This window comes from Ovis aries, chromosome 1, assembly GCF_016772045.2.
Source record: "Ovis aries strain OAR_USU_Benz2616 breed Rambouillet chromosome 1, ARS-UI_Ramb_v3.0, whole genome shotgun sequence".
Classification (NCBI taxonomy): Eukaryota; Metazoa; Chordata; class Mammalia; order Artiodactyla; family Bovidae; genus Ovis; species Ovis aries.
The window spans coordinates 14,379,508-14,400,397 of NC_056054.1; the positions used below are offsets into that span (position 1 = coordinate 14,379,508).

The 20,890-nt window shown below is 50.6% G+C and overlaps 2 protein-coding genes across 11 annotated transcripts in view; one reads left to right on the forward strand and one right to left on the reverse strand.

Annotated features, from left to right (window-relative positions):
• Positions 1-20,289, forward strand: part of PPIE (peptidylprolyl isomerase E) — a 54,569-nt gene extending 34,280 nt beyond the window's left edge. For 3 of the 10 annotated variants that reach the window (XM_060405576.1, XM_060403829.1, XM_060404081.1), the window contains exons 4-9: positions 20-46; positions 1,720-1,801; positions 2,460-2,560; positions 3,744-3,867; positions 8,445-8,630; positions 9,598-10,287. In XM_060405576.1, the coding sequence (XP_060261559.1) occupies positions 44-46; positions 1,720-1,801; positions 2,460-2,560; positions 3,744-3,867; positions 8,445-8,630; positions 9,598-9,902 (801 nt within the window). In that variant the 5' untranslated portion in view covers positions 20-43 and the 3' untranslated portion in view covers positions 9,903-10,287. 10 annotated transcript variants of the gene reach the window in all.
• BMP8B (bone morphogenetic protein 8b) overlaps positions 11,460-20,890 on the reverse strand; it is a 34,694-nt gene continuing 25,263 nt past the window's right edge. The window contains exons 5-7 of the mRNA XM_027968334.2: positions 20,108-20,187; positions 19,500-19,610; positions 11,460-15,651 (exon numbers count right to left, since the gene is read on the reverse strand). Coding sequence (XP_027824135.1) covers positions 15,502-15,651; positions 19,500-19,610; positions 20,108-20,187 — 341 coding nt within the window. The 3' untranslated portion in view covers positions 11,460-15,501. The remainder of the gene's footprint in view (positions 15,652-19,499; positions 19,611-20,107; positions 20,188-20,890) is intronic.

The following is a 20,890-nucleotide window of genomic DNA, read 5'->3' on the forward strand; positions in this document are numbered from 1 at the left end:
CCTTGTCTTTTTTTGGCAGGATGCTGCAGCAGCTATTGACAACATGGTAAGGCTGGGAATCCTGCTTCTTACAGAAGTTGCTTTTTGGTGATACAGAGGGCACTTAGTTCTACATTCGGTTTGCCAAACCTCCAAAGTTACAAGGTTGCATGAGGAAGTACATACAAATTGTCATCGTGTGAAAATATTCACTGTGAATTGATCACTTATGAAATTGTCCTTTCTCAGATATCTTTCTCCGTTTGATAATAACGTAAAGGCTAATCATCCTTGTTGACCAGTCACTCACTGGCTGCCTATGTCTAGGTTAAGAAATTGCAAACAATGCAAAATAATTGCACAGTGAAATTGCATATTTTACAAAAGTGACAGGGTTGCATGAAGTGTTAGACCGGTTAACAGTTGAGAAGAGAAATTTGATAAGGATGATAGGATGTGCTGCTGATCCAAGTGATTGGGACAGCCTGGAGGGCTCCTTGGGGCAATGATGCAGCTCTGGAGTGTGTGTTCCCTCTTCAGGATACTTAGGATTTTCACATCAGATAAGAAATGCAAAGATAATCATACTGTTGATAGGATTTTATTGGAAAAAATACTGCAGATGTATAAACATCCATTATATGTCTGTTCTTCAAATTAGGCCATAGTTTAAAAGCTGAATTTTAAGTATAAGAAATTTATTTTCATTAATTAGTTTCATCACAGTACATTCCCAATTTTTTCCCCCTTCACATTTTAAACCATGAAATTTTCTTCACTGTCATTAAGTCATTTCACATTGAGTGACCTTTACTGGTACCAGTTATCTTAGGGTAATGAGGCTTTACTTCATTCCTGTTCTCTGTTTCCCATTCATCAAATGTTTTCCTCAGCTCTCAGAGCGAGATCACTTCTCATTGCTCAAGGCTGACCTTGACTTTTGAAAATGAACTCAGGTACTTGGAAATTGCATTTATCCTTATAATTTCCGAGTACTCTGAACACAGCATCACTTTTGTTAGCAGAGGTCATTATTAGTATTGAAAGAAAGGAGGTCAGATACTACTGCATATAAACTAGATATACAACAAGGTCCTACTGTATAGCACAGGGAACCTGTTATTTAATATCTTCTAATAACCTATAATGGGAGAATAACCTATCTTCTAATAACCTATAATATTTTCTAATCTATAATAATATCTTCTAATAACCTATAATGGAGAAGAATCTGACATATATATATATAATGTATAACTGAATCAGTTCACTGTACACCCAAAACATTGTAAATCAACTATGCTTAAATTTTAAAAAAGAAAGGGACTTCCCTAGTGGCCCAGGGGTTCAGAATCCGCCTTGTTGTGCAGAGGATGCAGATTCAGTCCCTGATCAAGGAATTAAGATCCCACATTCCATGGAGCAACTAAGCCTGTACTGCAGCTAGAGAGTCCATGGGCCACAACAGAGACCTCATGTGCTGCACCTAAGACTCAATGCAGCCAAATAAGGAACTAATAAATTTGAAGGAAAGGAGAAAGGAACTGTATGATGGCTCCCAGGAGGAAATTCTCTGCAGCCCACAGGCTGTTTTGTGGCACGTGCATAACTTGCTGTTAGGGGATCAGGGATTAAGGGAGAACAAATCATGAGTTTGTCTCATGCATCAGAAGTAAATGGAAAGTGTCTGACTTTCTTTTAACCTAACAGTTTAAGCAAATGGATTTTCACACTTTTCAGAATGAATCTGAGCTCTTTGGACGGACAATTCGTGTCAATTTGGCAAAACCCATGAGGATTAAGGAAGGCTCTTCTAGACCAGGTGAGTGGGAGTAATACAGATGCCCCATCACACCCTCCAGTTTGGCCTTGCTTGCCTTCCTGTCCCAGTTTTCTTGAAAGGAGGCACTGAATGCTTCTCTGGCAGACAGTAGTAGAGAATGGTTTACATTGGCAAAGGACATGTGCCACTTTTGTGGGGAAATAAAGAGTGTGAGCTTCTCAGCCACACCAGGGTAATTGTTTCCTTTATGAGAGAAGCCATGCCTGATCTCTCATCTGTCCCAGTTTTCTCAACATTCCTGGCAGGTTCCATCAGGGGCTGGGACTGGCAAGGGCTGCACCTTTCTCTGGGGCATAGCCTTTTCATGTTGCCCTGCTAAGAGCTTGGAGAAGGAAATAGCAACCTACTCTAGTATTCTTGCCTAGCGAATCCCATGGACAGAGGAGCCTGGGAGGCTATAGTCCATGGGGTCGCAAAGAGTCAGACACGACTAAGCGACTAACACACACAAGAGCTGGGCTTCAGGGCTGGCAGTCTCTAAAAGATGGGAGCTTGCCTGACACATGTGACTTCCCAAAGTGGAGACCTCTGGCCGAGAGGGTCACAAAGTATGTTCTGCTTCGCTGATCAGAGTACCTACTTAGCAGCTGGCTGATGGCTTGAATGGGTTCTCATCTGCTCACTGCTTTCCTTCCAGTTTGGTCTGATGATGACTGGTTGAAGAAGTTTTCTGGGAAGACGCTTGAGGAGAACAAGGAGGAGGAGGGGTCAGAGCCCCCCAAAGTGGAAACACAGGAGGTGAGATTGCAGCCTGGCACTTCCCCCCAGGAGACTTTGGTTTTTTAGGTTTTTATGGAACTCTGCAAATGTATATACAAAAGTAGAGAGAATGAAAAGTGAACTTACAGTGTTTTGGTGGAGGTTGGTAATGAGTGAACTGAAATGAAGCTTTAAGCCTCTTGTCCTTGTGCTCTGAGAGAGGAGCTTCTCAGCTCTGCTGGGTTCTGTCCTGTGATTGTTACTGACGAGGAGGAAGTGTGAGGTGAGGAAGGGTGGTGAGTGGGCCTCTGCACTCTCCTGGTCAGTCCCCCTCCTTCATGCAAGTATGCTCCCGGCTCACCGTCTTTCTGTTCCTGACGCAAGGAAGGCAGCGCGGGGTGAGGGTACCTTCCCTGCAGTCTGGGCACAGGTTTGAGGTCCTCCCTTCCAGGGAACCTGCCTTGGCACTTCCCTCTGATTCTCAGTGCACCTCTCTAACCATTGCCTCTCCGGCTGCCCCTCCCCCTTGTAACTGACGTTCTGGGTTTCTTTCTTGACTCGTGGTCTCTCTCCCCTCTCTGCCAAAACAGCAGCAGTCACTCTGACCTTTCACAGCCTCTCCTAGGCTATTGGACTCTCCTGGCCTCTGTTTCTAGTCCTGAGCTTCAGACATTGCTAATGCAAGTCTTGCCCTCCCTCCTCTAATCTTGTTTATCCTGTGTTCTCTCACTCACTAACTTGCCACTTTCCATCCACATTGATGCAAGCAGGAAATGCAGAGGCTAAGCAGAGTGCCTGCAAGTGTATAAAGCAAGGTCCCGGCCACCTCCATTGTGAGCACTTCGGAACTCCTTGCTTCCGTTGCAGCCAGCCTGCGTGTGTGCAGGGCTGCACACAGAGGGAGGGGATGGTGCTACAGAAATGGGTCCGTTTTACTAGATTAAGGTGGGTGACCTTGAGCCGGGGTGTGAAGATGTTGAGAGTTGTCTGTTTGGGGCTAGAAAAGTGTTTTGGTAGATGGTGCTGAATCTCCTGTCACTGGGTGCCAAACTGGGGCCGTGGCCGTGGCCTTCACCTTCTTCTGCATTCCCAAGGCCTTCCCTGTCGTCTCCCTGTTCAGCTCGCCCACTAGTTGGGTTCTCAGATGTGTTCGTTCACACTCGCTCTCCTAGTTGGGGAGTCAGGGCGTTCTCTCTAATCTAGCCATTTCTCCTGCATCTAGGGAGAGCCTGCTGTGAAAAAGGCCCGGTCGAACCCTCAGGTGTATATGGACATCAAGATTGGGAACAAGCCAGCTGGCCGCATCCAGATGCTCCTGCGTTCAGACGTCGTGCCCATGACCGCAGGTGAGCAGTTTTTTCTTTAATACAAGTGAATGTGTGTTCATGGTTGGTTGGTTGGTTTGTTTTTAAGTACACACACTCCAACACACACACACACACACACACACACACACACACAAACAGTATTGAAGGCAATAAATTGAAAACCTGAGTCTTTGTTCCTTCTCCATATCTAATCATACTCTTCAGAAGTAACTACTGATAACTAACAGCTTTTTGAATATTTTTTTCATTTGTTAAATACTGAATTCTATTTATCCTTCTTTTAATCTAAATTTTATTATGTAGACATATAGTCAGGAGTGTTAATTTCGCAGTTTGTTTTGAAACACAGCAGTGCCCCCATGCTGCCCCCCTGCCCTGCTGCCATCCCCCAGCACCATTTGCTCCTTCTCAGAGGCAGTCAGTTTCAACTCTTAGCTGATTTCTTTTGGTTTTTAACCTCCATATTTGTAGGTAACAGATGTATGTTGCTACTTTCTGGTTTTTCTGTTTTTTGTTTTAATGTCTTTTCGTTTTAGACATCTATTGACTTCCCACTTGAGAAGATAAGGAATTAGCTTTTTAAATCAGCTTCCCAGCTCCTTCATCCTTTTATGTTGTTACCATAATTTTAGTTAGGTCACAGGTTATTCTATGTAAGCATCATACTGTGATAGCTTCTTTTCATACACAGCACTTTGTTTTCCCTAGAATTCATAATTCTCTTGTTTTCACATTTGCTTAGTATTCTGTACACATGTTCCTGAGCTCCCCCAAATTTTCCTGTTTGTATAAATCTCCATCATGTTCAGACACATCAGGTATTATGTCAGTTTCACTTATTCCTCCTTGGAGCCCCCTGACCTCCTCCAGCTTGGACCAGTTGCCTTCCTGGCCCATCTCATAGCTTTTGTCTTGGGATCTCCTGCTTTCGCTTCCTGTGCTGGGACCTCTGTTGTCTTTTTTGATCTATTCCCTCATTTTGGTAGGGGATATAATTCTGTAGCTTCTGGAGAAAAGAGCTTGGAGGGTCAGGTTTTTGAGACTGATGTGTGGAAATTTCTACTTTCCCACCTGATAGTTTGGATGTAGAATTCTAGAGAAGTCTAATGTCATTCTGATTTTTGGTCCTTAATATAAAACCTTTTTTTTTTTTTTCTGTCTAGAGGTGAGCTGTCCCAATATGGTAGTCACTATCCATGTGTGACTCTTTAAACTTAATTCATGTTATATAAAACTAAATTTCACTTCTTCAGTTATTCAGATGCTTAAAAGCTGTTAGATAACACTGGTCTAGATGCTTGGAGGGTCTCTGTATCCTGTGTTCTGAAATAATGTCCCCTTGGAGTAGATGTCCTTCCATCCATCCTGCTAGATATTCAGTGGGCCCTACTATATTGGTTTCTCTTGCAGCTGTAACAAATTATCACAGACTTAGCAGCTTACAAGAACATGAGTTTGTTGTCTTAGCTGTTCTGACGGCCAGAAGTCCAACACGGGACTCACCAGGCTAAAAGAAGATGGTGGCTGGGTTACCACATTCCTTACTGGAAGCTCTATGGGTAGATCTGTTTCCAGAGACGGTCAGCTTGTTGACAGAATTCAGTTTCCTGCATCTGTAGATGAAGGTGCCCATTTCCTTGCTGGCTGCCAGCTGAGGGCTAGTCCCAGCTTCCAGAGGCTTGTGGCCCCCCTCCTTTATCATCACAGCCAGCAGTGAGTGATCCAGTCCCTCTCACGTTTTGAACCACCTGCCTCCTTTTCCATCCACTTCTTTTTTTGGATGGGTTGTGGAGGAGATGGAATATAATTTACAGTGTTTTGCTAGTTTTTGCTGTACAACAGTCCATCCACTTCTGACTCTCTCTTTCTGCCTTTAGCTGGGAAAGGCTCTCTGGTTATAGACTTGTGATTATACTAGGCCCACCGGGGTAATCTAGGCCACTCTCCCCATCTCAGTGTCCGTAACCTTAATCACATCTGCACAGGACCTTCTGCTGTGAGCAGCATATTCTCAGGTTCTAGGAACTGGGACATGGACATCTTTCGGGAGCCATTATCCTGCATACCACACCCATCAGTTAGGACAATCCTATCTTTTGAAAAGTTTTCCTTGAATTATTTCTTTACTTTTATCCCTTCTGATTTTTCTCTACTCATATTTTGGAACCTTTTTAAATGTTCTTTTTCATAGCATCCTGTGCTTATTTCATGCATGTACTATCATTTCATCTTGGGAGATTAGTGTACTAAAATTTCTTTTTCCTGTACAGCTTATGTTTGAAATTACTTTTTTCAGTTTGTTTTTTTCTTCTCTTTGTTTGTTTTGTTGTTGATCTGTTTGCTTGTTTCAGTCTTTGCTTTTCACATTAGATGCCTGTCTCATATATAAGACTAGGGTCCTTAAAATCTGCTTGGAGACTCCCTGGACATTGGTAAGGCTTGCTGACTGAACCTTCCTCTATGAGGTGATTCTGATTGGACCCTGGATATCAGTATCCCTGAGTCATAGTCTCTTGGACAGAACAGAGGCCACAGAGAAGACTCTAGTCTCTTGCTAATGGTCCTATGTCCAGTTGTTTGTTGTGGAGGGTGGGAGGTTGTGGGAGCAGTACATGAACTTCAGTAAATCTCCATTTGTCATGATGGTCCCTCAGGTACGTATAGAGCTTCCCAGACCAGAGACCCTCTGCTTTAACCTGCTGGAGGGTTGACCTCCCACCAGCAGCCAGGGCTAGGGAAGAGAGAGGATCTAGGGGCTAGCTACTTTTTAAAGTGAGCTTTCAACCAGACTTACTGCTTTTAGAACCATCTTCATCCTTGTCACTGAGGTTTTGGAATTGCTGCAGCAGAAATCAGATGGCTTCTGGGCTTTATCAGCTTAAGCTTCAGCTCTGTTAGGTCTGCTCTGTCAGTTACGGCGCATCTGTTTGTCTTCCAGTTTCCAAAGATTTGTGTTGCTGTTGTCTGTTCTCTCGCTCCTTTTAGGGGCTAGTCATTTTATCCATTTTTTAAGTGTATGATTTACTGGCATTAATTGCATCCACAATGTTGTACAACCATCACCACTATCTACTCTCACAACTTTTGCACCACCCCTAATAGCAACTATACAGTCCATGGAATTCTCTAGACCAGAATATTGGAGTAGGTAGCCTATCCCTTCTCCAGTGGATCTTCCTGACCCAGAAATCGAACCGGAGTCTCCTGCATTGCAGGCGGATTCTTTCCCAGCTCAGCTACCAGGGAAGCCCAGTAGAAATTCAGGACTCGTTAAACAGTCACTCCCCTTTCTCCTCTACTCCCAGCCTCTGGTAATGGTTAATCTACTTTCTGTCTCTCTGAATTTACTATTCTAGACATTTCATATACATGGAGTCCTAACAGTAGTTGTCCTTTGATGTCTGACTTACTTCACTTAGCATTGTGTTTTCAGGGCTCATTTAGGTATCAGTATGGCTGGCTAATATTCCATTGTCTGGATAGTCCACAGTTTGTTTCTCAACTCATTTGTTGATGGACACTTGAACACTGGTTCCACTTTCCAGTTATTATGAATAATGATGCTGTGAACAATTGTGTACAAATAAGTATTTAAATCCCTGTTCTCAGTTATTTTGGGTGCCTCTCTAAGACTGGAATTGCTGGGTTATATGGCAGTTCCAGTTTGACTTTCTGAGGAACTACCAAAGTACTCTCTGCAGTGGCTGCACCACTTTCCATTCTCATAAGCAGTGTATAAGCATTCTAGTTCCTTTACATCCTCACTTGTGTTCTGTTTATCATAGCCATCCTGGTAGTTGGGAAGTGGGATCTCATTGTGTTTTTGATTTCTGTTCCCCTAATCACTAATGATGTGAAGCATCTTTTCATGTGCTTAGAGGTAGGGGCCATTTGTGTATCTTCTTTGAGGAAATGTCTGTGAAAGTCTTTTGTGTATTTACTTACTAGGTTGGTTTTTTGTTGTTGATTTGTAGGAGTTCATTGTATATTCTGGATATTAAACACTCAAGAGATGTGATTTGCAAATGTTTTCTTCCATTCCCTAAGTTGCCTTTTCATTTTGTTGAGAGTGTCCTTTGATGTTCAAAAGTTTTTCATTTTGATGAAGTCTCATTTGCCAGTTTTTTGTTACTTATGCTTTCAGAGTTGCAGTTAAGACATTGCCAAGTGCAAAGTCACAAAGACTTGACCTGTCTTTTTCTCTAAGATCCTGTTTGGTCTTTCTTTTTAAAAATTGCTTTACCACCAGCTTAGGGTGGAGCAGATCTAGAATGCATGTTTTCACGCCTTCTTTAGCTAGAATCCTTTCTAATCCTTCAAGATAATCAGTATCTCAAAGGTTTATAATGAACATGTCATATTTTGAAATGAAAATACGAACATTAAACAAATATAGTTTTTCAGAGTCTAGTTGGAGATCTCATTGTTTGGGTTTTTTGACCATGCCCCCGAGGCATGTGGGATCTCAGTTCCCCAACCAGGGATTGAACCTGTGCTCCTTCCTTGGAAGCATGGAATCTTAACCACTGGATCACCAAGGAATCCCCCTGTTGGTTTGTTTTTTAATCAGGCGCCTTTTCCTTTCTCGGCCCCAGAGAATTTCCGCTGCCTGTGCACCCACGAGAAGGGCTTTGGCTTCAAGGGCAGCAGCTTCCACCGCATCATCCCCCAGTTCATGTGCCAGGGCGGTGACTTCACCAACCACAACGGCACCGGGGGCAAGTCCATCTACGGGAAGAAGTTTGACGATGAAAACTTTATCCTCAAACACACGGGACCAGGTGAGATCGGCTGGTGGGTGATGGTCGGCGGGCTGGGCTGGGGCAGGATGGCTGCGCAGGCGGGTGACAGGCTGTGCTTCTGGTCTCCTCCCAGACCCCCACCCAGGGAACAGAGGGGAGGCGTTTGGCCTGGCTGGAATGGAACGAGCCTGTTTCCATCACAGGGTCCACAACTGTGGGCGTAGCTTAAATTTTGTGGTCAGCCACTGTAAGCCTGCTCTTCTTCCTTCAACCCCGCTGCCTGCCTGTCTGTCAGAATCTAGTAAAAGATTTCAGTGGTTGGTTCCCCAGCAACTAGAAAAAAATACAGAACTGTACTGATATTTAAGACTGCAGTTCTTTAGGAGGCCCTTGGCAGCCACACTAGACAGAGCTCCCTAGTTCATGCTCAGCCCTGGTCAGAGACGGCAGTTGCCGCCTCACTCCCGAAACCTCCATGTCACCCTCTGCCCCAGCTGATGTTTAGCCTCCCGCACCTGTCTGCATCTGTCCACACCTGCCTGCGCCTACTTCCCCCCAAGTGCAGGGGCTGAGCCACCTCCCCTCTACTCATGACCCGGACCCTCCCCACCCCTCACCCTTCGGAACCTGGTTCTGCACGCGTGCCCTGCCGCTGCCTTGTGTAATGCCCGTCCCCTGCTCTGCTCGATCAGCACAAAAGCACACAGTGTCGATCTTTTCTTTGACTCGTGTCCCCCCCTCAGCTATCACCATGCCTCTGGTCCCCTTTTTAACCGAAACTTCTTGATAAAGTTATCTAGGCTCCCTGCCTTTGGTTCTCTCGGTCCCCCTCTAGACAGACTGCTCCCCTGAAGGCACTCTTCTCCACCCAGCCCATAGTCAGCTCCTGTTCCTCGTCCCATTCGCCCTCCCATCTGCGGGTGCAGAGGCAGCATCTGCACTCCCTCCTCCACGCCCAGAACCAGCAGCAGGGTTGGGAGAGCTGATGGGCGCTTCTCTCCCCCAGGCCTGCTCTCCATGGCCAACTCTGGCCCAAACACCAACGGCTCCCAGTTCTTCCTCACGTGTGACAAGACGGATTGGCTGGACGGCAAGCATGTAGTGTTTGGGGAGATCACGGATGGCCTGGACGTCTTGCGGCAGATTGAGGTGGGTGGCTGCTGGGGCCCCTGGGGCACAGCTGTGAATGTGGGAGAGCTGAATCGGGGCCTGGAGAGAGACAGTAAGCTGCTGTTGGGGGATGGGGGGGTGGGATGGGCAGAGGGGCGGGTATCCCTGAGCCACTCTTACTCTCCACCCTCCCTCCCCTGATTCCTCCTCTTCTGTTTGGCCCGCAAAGGCCCAGGGCAGCAAGGACGGGAAGCCCAAGCAGAAGGTGATCATCTCTGACTGTGGGGAGTACGTATGAGAGGGGAGCTGTCAACCCGGGGAACCGGCACCCGAGGTGTCCCGTTGGCAGCGAGCAGGGCTTCGTGTCCTGGCCCTTCCTCGGGGTCAGCATGGGGCAGCTCCTCTGCAGGCACAGCCTGCGCCGCCTCTGGTCTTCCTCAGGTGTGGCCTTGGGCCCGGGGCTGCCCTCCCCACCGTGGACAGCTGTGCGTGGTCTTTCCAGGCCTTTGCCACCGGGGCTTCTCATGGGCCCACCTGTGTGACTCCTGGACATTTTCTTCGGGTAAAATAAATCCTAGTTTTTATACTGCTGCCTCCAGCTAGTTCCTGGGAGTTGTCAAATGTCGCCTGTAAAGCTAAACTGTCTCCTGAGACAGGTTGGTGAGTGAATAGGGCATAATCCCTTCCCCACAGTTTTTCTTTTCTTCCCTTGGATGATTCCCTGAGATGCTAGGTGATATATCTTCAGGTCAGATACCCTTGTCAGACCACTGTCAAGACCGTGGGCATCAAAGACAGTGGAAAAATTCCTGTCTTCAGCGCCTCCACTCCCACATCACACTGCCAGCCCCAGAGCCAGTGAGTGTATCGTTCAGTCTCCATGATGCATTTGCTTATTTGCTCACTTTCATTTTACAGATTTTTAAAAATGATACTTTATTATTCACAGTGCCTTTTCTATACTAGGTACTATACCTGTTTGTCAGGAGACAAGAGGTTAGCAAACCCCTTGGTTCTAATCCAGCCCACTACCTGGTTTTATGAGTAAAGTTTTGTTGGAACAGTCAGAGCCATTGGTTTACATACTCACTGCCGTAACAGTGGAGTAATTGGTGGCAGATACCATATGGTCCCTGTATTAGAGTTCTTCAGAGAAACAGAAGCTATCGGATGTGCATACGTATACACAGAAAACGATTCATTGTACAGAATTGGCTCTGCAGTTGTGGGGGCTAAGTCTGATAGCTGCAGGACAGGCCAGTAGCCTGGAGCCCCAGGGAGAGTTGATGTTGAAGCTTGAGTCCAAAAACTGTTCTGAGGGCAGAATTCTTTCCCTCACGAGACCCTAGTCTGTCTGTCTTGATTCAACTGATTGCATGAGGCCCACCCATACTGTTTGGGGGAGAGTGGTCTGCTTTACTTCAGACATACTGATTTAAATGTCAGTCACATCTGAAAAATACCTTCACAGCACCATCTGGACTGGTGTTTGGCTAAAGTGTGGGTCCCACAGCCTAGCTATAGACAGAAAATTCACCACCACCATCCCTCACTAGCTCCTCCAGGGCCAGGTCCCGTCTTTGCTGGGTGTGGTGGCTGCACAGAGGAAGAGACCCAGGGTTGTGGCCCTAGGACTCTTGTGGCTTGGGAGTTTCTCACAGAATGTCTGCTCCAGATGCTGCTGGCACAAAAAACGACTGTTGGACCTACTTTTTAGTGGTGAAAAAGAGTTCCAGGTGATGGAAAATTAGAGAGCTGTATTTTCAAAATGTATTTATTAGGGGGAATTATACCATATAATGTGGAGAAAGCACATCTAAAGCAGTTTATATAATACAGTATGATTACCATTTTGTACAAATACCTATCTGTAATATGTGAACATCTATATTATATATATATATAAGAAAAAAGCCTAGAAATAAATTCAACAAAATATTAACTAGCATATTTTATCTGACTTGTAGGATTATGGTGATTTGAATTGTATTTTTTTTTGTTTGTTTTTTCCAAACCTTCCTCCAAAACTGCATTATTGCTGTAATAAAAGCACGTTAAAAAAATATACATATATATATGGGTCAAGTGCTTCTAAAAGGCCTCTCCATGAGGACTAACACTCAGGATGGACAAGCCCTGTTAAAATTGCCTGAAGGCACCTCGGCAGTGCTGCATGCCCTCAGCAGGCTCCTGGGAACAGAGCACGGTGTCACCACCCTGGCCACTGCCGCATAACCGGCCACTTGCCCAGGCCTTCAAAGCAGGTGAGAACACAAGTCCTGTCCTCAAAGGATTGTGGTGTGTAAATGTTTTAGGAAAAAGCACAGCTCTGAACAAACACCATCACCCACAAAATACATTCTCAGAAGAAGAAAGTTTTAGTGACCAAGCACAGAAGGGGCTCAAAACTAGCAAATTCTTTTGTAATAATACCGACAGATACCAGTTGTTAAGTAGAGTCTGCCTGCAATGCTGGAGACCCAGCTTCAGTCCCAAGGTCAGGAAGACGCCCTGGAAAGGGGAATGCAACTCACCCCAGTATTCTTAGGGGCTTCTTTGGTGGCTCAACTGGTAAAGAATCCACGTGCAGTGCAGAAGACCTGGGTTCAATTCCTGGGTCAGGAAGATTTCCTGGAGAAGGGAATGGCAGCCCACTCCAGTATTCTGGCCTGGAGAATTCCATGGACAGAGAAGCCTGGTGGGCTACCGTCCATGGGGTTGCAGAGAGTTGAATACAATTGACTTTCACCAGTTTTTAGGTATTTATATGCCAGAATGGTACTAAATGTTTGTGTACACAGATGATTTTTTTAATAGCTTGGAAGGAGAGAGCCACTATCCTGCTCTACAGAGGAAGAATACCAGGATTCAAGTCCACGTGGCTTCATAAATCTGTGCTCTTGTTCTGCCTGCTGCCTCTTTTCCTATTTCTTAGGAAATTTTCCAGAACATGTTACTAGCCTGCCTTCATTTGAAACAGTGAGCCTGGCCTGATGACGTGCTCCTGAGGCCAGGATTGCACTGCAGACAGCAAAACTTGTGCGCTTCTCCTTTAGCTTTTTTCCCCCACATCCTCCTCAACTGTCAGCTGTCAGTGACTTCTCATTGCTGTCAGGGGGTCTGAACAGACCACCTTTATTTATCCTTCTAGTTTGGCCAGGTAAACAAGCCAGGCGCTGAGCAAGAGAAAGAGAAATGGTGGCATCTCTCCTGCCACTGCACTGCTTGGCTGAGCAAAGATAACTCTCGGGATAAAATACATGGGCCTTGTGCTCATTCACTACTGTTCCACCACTCAGGCTTTTTCCTATTTGATTTCACTTAGTGACCGGATGGCAGAAGTTGCTGGAAGTCTGACGACCACGTACATAAACAATAACACTGTTTTTCAGTTGTTTTGGGTGAAAAAGCAAGACTGTAGCTCTATTCCTGCTAAGCACTGCTTGGTTGGGAGGTGAGGTGTACTCAGTATCTACCAACCTTTGGGTAACCAGATAGACATTCCTGGTGTACCCCTACCTAAGCCAATCACTGTCTGGGCCTAAAAACACCAAATTAAAAATCAGTTGTCAATTCTTCCATTTTAAAGGTAGTCATTGATAAGAGTTTCTTTGGTAATTTGTAGCTAGTGAACTAACATGTTTTGACTTTCCTAATGTGCAATAAAAAATGAAAATTATCAAAAATTTTCAAATAAAATTATCAAAATAATTGGCTAACTTAAGGTTTACACTTATTTTTCCCTGGTGGCTCAGATGGTTAAAAAATCCACCTGCAATGCAGGAGACCTAGGTTCTGTCCCCGGGTCAGAAGATTTCCTGGAGAAGGGAATGGCAGCCCACTCCAGTATCCTTGCCTGGGAGAATCCCATGGACAGAGGACCTGACGGGCTGCAGCCATGGGGTCACAAGAGCTGAACACGACTGAATGAGTGAGCATATGCACAAGAGACAATCTTCGCTGCTGGGAAGAGAAAACTTAGGTAAGTCCTAGAATAAAAAATAGGGTCCACATTATGTGCCAGCTCGGATTCATGATGGCCACCTGAGCTCCACGTTCAGGGTTACCAGGCTGCCTCTGGGCTCAGTGTGAGAAAGCTTGGCAGACGCAGTTTCCCAGGCTGAAGGCCCTTGGCAGATCATAAAGCTTCATATTACAGATGGGAAATGAGGCCCAGAGGAGGAAGTCACAAAGTCACATCCCTAACGTGTAGGCCAGAGCCTAGATCCTTACACTGTTGGGGAGCTCACCGCCTTCCTGTGTCCATGGAGAGCGGCTCTTCTGTGCACTGGCTCCCAGAGCCCTTCCCAGGTCCAGGTGGAGGGGCTGCTGTTCCGCAGCCCAGCCCCCTCCTCCACCCCTGCTGTGCTCCTGGAGCCCCTCAGGGCACAGAGTGAACTCCAGGGGTGTCATCCTGGGCTGTGCCCATGGGTTGGGGCGGGCCCAGGGTGTGTTTTTAATGATATTTTGGGGTTTGGACAGCTGGGTTCTGTCTGCTCCACCAGGTAAATTACAGGCTTACCAAATCAGAAATCAAATAAACACTCCAGCTGCCTGCCGGTGGCCGCTCCAAGGAGAACAGTGGTTTCCGGGAACCTCCCCACCCAGCTCGGCCTAATTGCCACCTGTCACTTCCCTGGAACGGGGGCCTTTTCTTTGGCTCACAGGCTCCAAGAAACAGGACGGGACTCCAGAGCACACAGGGTGACGCAAACTTGGGTGACCAGTCTGTTTTTGACAACTTCTGGACACAGGCAGGTGCTGACCAGCCCTACCCTTCGCCCCACGCCTGGCCACAGGCCACCCAGTGTCCCTGGGTGCAGTGAATTGCTCCTTAGCAGAAGACAGTTTTCACTCTACATGCCAACTCTAATCTGTTGGTGGTGGCCACTTCAGTTTGGTGCTGATCACTTTGAAATTCTCTGCAGAGTTGAACAAAAAAATACCAAGGTTGATTATTGATAACTGCTGTGCAGAAAGTTAAGAAAAACTTTGTCACCCTTGCTGGGCATTATCACCTTGGGCCACCCGATGTATCCACCATACTGGGCTCAGTGAAAAGGTAATCTGTTCACAGAGCTGAACTTCTGATGGTTCAACACAGTGACTGATAGATGGGGTCAATAAAGCCCCAAAGATTTTTTTTCACCAAAGTGTCCACCCGAGGCACGTCTTCCCCTGACAGCAGAGACAGACGAAGGCAGGAAGACAGGGAAGGTAATTGACACGGGCCTTGGCCCCAAATCACGCTATTCATTCAGCTCTTTCTGGAGGTGACCCACATGCCTCCTTGTGGCCAACAGTTTGGTCATTCAGACACACAAATACAGAAAACAGGATGACTCCATGCTCTGAGTGCCCAGAAATGCCCAGTTTTGCACCCGGCAGGGTCAGACAACTGGCGGTGGGCCAGGACCTGTCTGCACATCCCCAAACGCAGTCCTGGGTGGTGAAGGGCCTGAGGTGGGCATCCTGGGCTCCAGGTGCCTCAGTTCACTCCACATAGCCCACAGCTGGGCCAGCAATGGACAAGAGCGGGTCCTCAGACAGGACTCTGTGTCAACCCCAAAGAACAGGCATCCTGAGCCTCTGGGGAGGGAGCTGGGGTAGAACCCTGCTGGATAACTGAGTTCCACCGACATCAGGCACGCGATGGGGCAGAGGGCCTGGGGAGCATCAGCCCCTGGCAGGATGTGGGCAGGGGAGGGGGCCCTCGCTGCCGCCCTGCCTGAGCTGTGACGGCGTTGGGGGGTCTCCGGGCCCCCGCCCCCGCGGAGGGCTGGCCGGTGGAGGCGGGGCCTCAGTGGCAGCCGCAGGCGCGGACCACCATGTTGCGGTGCTTGCGCAGGATGACGTTGTTGCTGCTGTCGTAGTAGAGCACGGAGGTGGCGCTCAGCTTGGTGGGCGCGCAGCACGCCTTGGGGACCGCGTCCGGCTTCAGCAGGTGCACCTGGCGGGGAGGGGGCGGCGGGCAGAGGCGTGAGAACCTCGGGCTCCTCCCGGGACCCCCGTTCCAGCGCCCAGCTCCTGCCGCCTGGGGCTCCGCCGCTGGCCCCTTCCGAGCTCCATCTCCTCCCCGCCCCCTCCCCCCGCAGCCCGGGCAGGCGCTGGCCTGAACTCTGCCCCGGCCCCGCCCCCTTGATGCCCCCTGCCCACTGCCCTCAGGCCCAGACTGAGCACCAGGGGCTCCTGCCACAGCCCCTCCCCTTAGATGGGAGGGCCCTGACCCTGCGGGTCCCTCGCACCTGTGCCAGCGCCGGCCTGGCGCCGCTGCCACACTGCCTCCCCTTCCCCACCCTCTCTGCCCCTCCTTCGTCCCTGATCGCTTCTGTAACATCCCGCATCGTGTTTTGCCCGCATGAGCTGTTTCTGGTCCATCCACCCGTCCAGGTTGGGAGCCGGTGAAGGTCCCTGTTACACCTCTTAATGCTCAGACATCCAGGCTCACCCTTGGGGTGTCCAACACCATTGTTTCTCAAAGCACCTCCACCCCTGTAACAACTTCAGGCAGGGGTTGTTCTGGGCGGATGACCGCTGGGGACACAGGGGCCAAGTCACCTGCACAAGGCTGGGACCCGACTGAGGGAGGGGGCCGGGAGTCCCTGCTACCCTCCTGCAAACAGCTCTACCCCTAAAAACAGCCCATCTGAGGAAGCTACTGCAGCCTCCACACAAATATTTATGCAGAGACTCAGGCAGAATGAGCTGCAGTTCCTACTGGACTCTTCATCAGGGCACCACAGGGATGGGCCCTGAAGGCACCCCCAGTCAGTCTGGGCCTGAGAGAAAAGGGAACCTGCTGCCATCCATGGGACCTCCCAGCCCTCACCGAGGCCAATGAGCAGGACCAGGATGAAGCTGTCTGATGAAGGGGGTGGGTCGGCGGGGGGGCGGTGTCTGTCCAGCAGCTTGGCCTGGGATCCCCAGAGCCCAGCCTTGTCCTGGGAGCCCCAGCTTGGAGCCAGCCTGCTGCCAGGACCGTCAGGCAGGCACCAGGCTGCTTTGGGGCCCAGAGCCTCTCTGAGGCCCCAGGGGGAGCCGAGGCTTCTGTGGAGATGTCTGGCCAGACTGGGCTGTGGGAGCACTGCTCCCCAACTTCCCAGCCTCCACCTGGGGTGGCTGGGCTCCACTTTCATAGGCCCACATGAAAGAAACCAGGCGACACTGCCCCCCTGTGCCAGCCGGCCATGGGGCTCTAAGTGGCTGGAAACCTGGGAGGGCCTTTCCTGGGCTGGGACCATCAAGGAGTCAGCACCACAGGGGCGCAGCTGTTCTGAAAGTCCATCCTGGACCAGGCTTCACCACGTGATCGACAGAGAGGACGGTCTTTGCCCTATCTGCACCAAAAAGACTGACTGAAGCCTAATTTGCCTTTCCATTCAATTCACTTTAGAACCATGTGGGAGACCAGATCAGAGGCTCTGTAACTTATTGGTGATTCATCGCTGGGGAATAGTCCTGCATCTGAGGGCCTCCGTTTTCTCCTCTGCCAAATGGGTATAATGGTATTTTCCTCCCTTCTGACACAAATGTAATTTCACATGCCTTATGCCAACCCTACCCAGATTTAGAATACAAAAGTGTCCCAGACATGGTCCCCACTCACATCCTCAGCAGGGGAGGAGGGGAGACGGGGGAACATTCCAGGAAACACCCAGGACCCCCAAGAGCAGCACAACATACAGCAGTGTCCTCGCTCCGGGGGCATGAGCGCTGGAGACCAACGCTGGCTGGGAACGACCCAGAGACAAGGCAGCAGGGCGAGCAGGAGCTGGCCTGGCCCTGGGCGGATGAGGCGGCCCAGGGCAAAGGCAGGGAGGTGAGGGCACTGGGACGTGAGCTGGGGGATGTTGGGGAGGTGGGTAGGCCAGTGAGGGGCCCTGAGTCACAGGCCGAAGGCTCAGACTTCTCCCCAGGGATAAGGGATGCCACGGGGAGGTTCCTGGCCCAGAAGGAGGTGGTCACCTTTGTGCTTTAGTGCGACCCTCGCTGCTGCATGGGGAATGTGGGGGGTGAGGCTGGAGGGACCCACTTCCTGCTCTTTGGCCCAGGACTCCCCAACCACCATCTCACTCGCTCTCTTCCACGCAGGCTCCTCTTCCTCCGCAGGCCTGTCCCACTTCCACTGTCCCCCCAGAAAATCTCTTCTGCTCCCACAACTCGGAGACTCCAGACTTGCACCCACTGCCTCCAACCTCTCACGTAGGGTCCTGCAGGGCCTCACACACGTGGGGATGGAAGCAGAACCGCTGATTCCCTCCAATCCTTTCTTCAACCCAGCACCTTCGCTGCCCCCTCCTCGTCCTGGGGGAGGGTCTCACCTGGAGGCCTGGGCTCCTGCCCTCTGCCTCCACCATTCACATCTCACCCCACCAGGTGCCTGGTCCTCCTGCTGGGACCACAGCAGCTCCTCACTCCTCCCTGCCTCCTCCACCCTCGACCCCACAGTCTGTCCTCCTCCTACAGCTGCCAGAGATGCTTCCAGAGAGTGCCCAGACCAGGCCCTGCTTCTCTGAAATCTACTCCAGCCCCTCAGTTTACTTGGGATTAAATCTACCACCTGCCGAGCCTGTGGGAGAGGCCCTGCCCCCCTCAACATCACCTCCATCCTCCTCCCCTCCAAGCCAGGGTCCTTGAGCCCACTCAGCTCACCCCAGTCTTCCCCTCCTCAGGGGACCCACTGTGTTGGCTGTGCTTTCTTCTTGTGTTCACTGACAGCCTACCCAGAGGGCAGCCACTGCCTTGACAGCACCAAGCACAGAGCTGGCGCTCCCTTCTGCTCACTGACAGCTCGGGGGCTGAGGGGCGGGGCTGCTGCAGAGCCAGGGGACCAGTCCTGGGAGGGGCAGTGCCGTCATCACCCTGTGCCCCCCTCACAGGGCAGAGAGAAGCCCACACACGGCTCATCACCCCAAGATTCTGCAAGGAAGGTGGCTCCTGGGGGAGGGGGTGTCCAGCAAACCCCAACGTGACCACTGGGAAAGGAGGCATTACCGGGCTTCCAGGCTGCTTTCTTAATTCACTTATTCTCACTCTGGCAACACCTTGAACAGCCTCTAACTAGAGTGCCCAGGTCAACATTCTAGAAATAAGCCTCAGCACACAGACACACACAAACCACTGCACTTAGCAATAAGCAGCCTCAACCTTGTTCCTACTAGAAACTTCCAGCATTTAAAGTTACCCCAGACACTAGGGCATCAGAAGCCCTAAGATCTGTAGAAACACAAAGAGCAAGAGGGACCCGGAAGAAAAAGCAACAGGAGAGGACTGGGAAGGGAAGCCGAAGCCAGAAGGGCACAGGGCACACCGTGACTCTCATGCAGGAAGAGAGGACAGAACTTCCACGTGTAACTCAGCCTGACCCCCAGGGTGTGTGTCCCACAGGAGGCCAAACTCGGCAGTGAATGCACATGTGTGACCTGGGGCACGGGTAGTTGCGTGGGATGCCTACCGGTCATGAACATGCCGTGCCCCGACCACCAGCAGGCAGGCCCACCCCATGGATGTGAATGACCCCATGTGCACGTGGAGTGCACAGGTGTGTATGTGTGCACACCAGCAAGAGCCTGCTGCACGCTGTTCAAGTGCATGGGACGCAGGGTCTCCATACAGAGTGGCCACACAGGGACCCGTCTCTGTCCGGCTGTGGGATTCCACTGCACGTGCAGGCAGGCAGGTTTCCACGTGAAGAAGGCTCCCTGACACAGCAGTCCACCGTCACCTCCTGCCTGCACGGCCCCCTCCCCAGGGCGAACCTCTCCCCCAGGTGTCCGGGCAGGAGAGCGCGGTACTGACCAGGGACTGCAGGATGGCGTGGTTGGTGGCGTTCATGCAGGAGTCCAGCGGGAAGGAGCACTCCCCTTCACAGTAATAGGCTGAGTAGCCTTGGGGGGCGATGACCCAGTCCTGGGGGGTAGTGGGAGAAGGTGAGTCCCATCCACGTGCCCTCCCAGCCCTTCATCCAGCACCTGTCACAGCATGACTCAGGGCTGCCACCTCCCTCCCGCAGCCTCAGGACACCTCCCAGGGTAGAGTGCCCCCGCTCCCAGGTCAGACATGCACCGTAGTCCCTCGGTGGACTGAGCTGGACACGAACTCCGTCCCCTCCATGCGCCATCAGCGCGCAGCTGCGTCCTCCCCCGCCACCCCCAGTCACAGCCCCGCCAGAGGCACTGCCCACCCTGGCCTCAGCTTTCCTGCTGCAACTCGGACATTTTATGGCTGAGGACTCAGTCTCTGTATTCATGGTTTTACACAACAGCACTTCTCCCTTTAGAGAACTTGGAAAACACAGAGGAAAATAAAGACAGTCAAAGTTCTCCATGGGTCTACCTCCCCTGGGACACACTTGCGGTCTCCAGGTGGGGAAGGTCGTTTAGGAAAGGAGGAGAGTCGGGACTCACCAGCCAGCCCAGGTCCTGGAAGCTCACGTACAGCTCGTGCCGACGGCACACCTGCCGGCCGTGGGAGCCGTGGACGTCGTCTGCAGGGACACGAGGGGCAAGGGCTTTACTGGGCTGCTGTTCCCAGGGTGGGGGACGCCATGACGTGCACATTTGTTGAATAATAAATGGTGGGAAACTAACACATTTGGTCTCCTAAAGCCCATGTCTGCAGCTCTGCTGGTGCCATGACCCAGTTCAAGAACTTTCGATGGCTCCCTCTGGTTGCAGTCACCCCACACTCAGTCCAGCCTCCCCTGACTTTCAGCCTGTGGGGTCCTGATAATCCAGGAAAAGCCCTGGGGGCCCTTGGCCATCCAGCAGCCTTTTCCCCAGAGTCACCCCGACCTCCCCCGCCTCTCCTGCCATGCCCATTCCACAGGACAAGTGCTCCCACTGAGGTCAAGCAAAGGCTGGCTCCCATGGAGGAAAGGGCCCCTGGTGGCCTTGATCCTGCGGGGCTCGGCCTGGTGGGGTGACCTTCACACAAACGCCTGGACCCTGCAGGGTGCCAGGGGCAGCACCGAGAGCCGCAGGGGCCCCTGGTTCTGACAGAGACCAGGGCGAGGCCTGCTGAGCCCCCGAGGGCAGAGAAGGGACTTTGGGGCAGCAAGGGTGGATGCTCAGAGCCCTGGAGACTGTGGGGCGGTCGCTCCGCAGGGGGCAGGGCAGAGGGTGTCAGGAAAGGCGGTGGGGTGACCGTGGGCCTGACCGCGCTGAGGCCAGAGGGGCTCCGTCCCCACT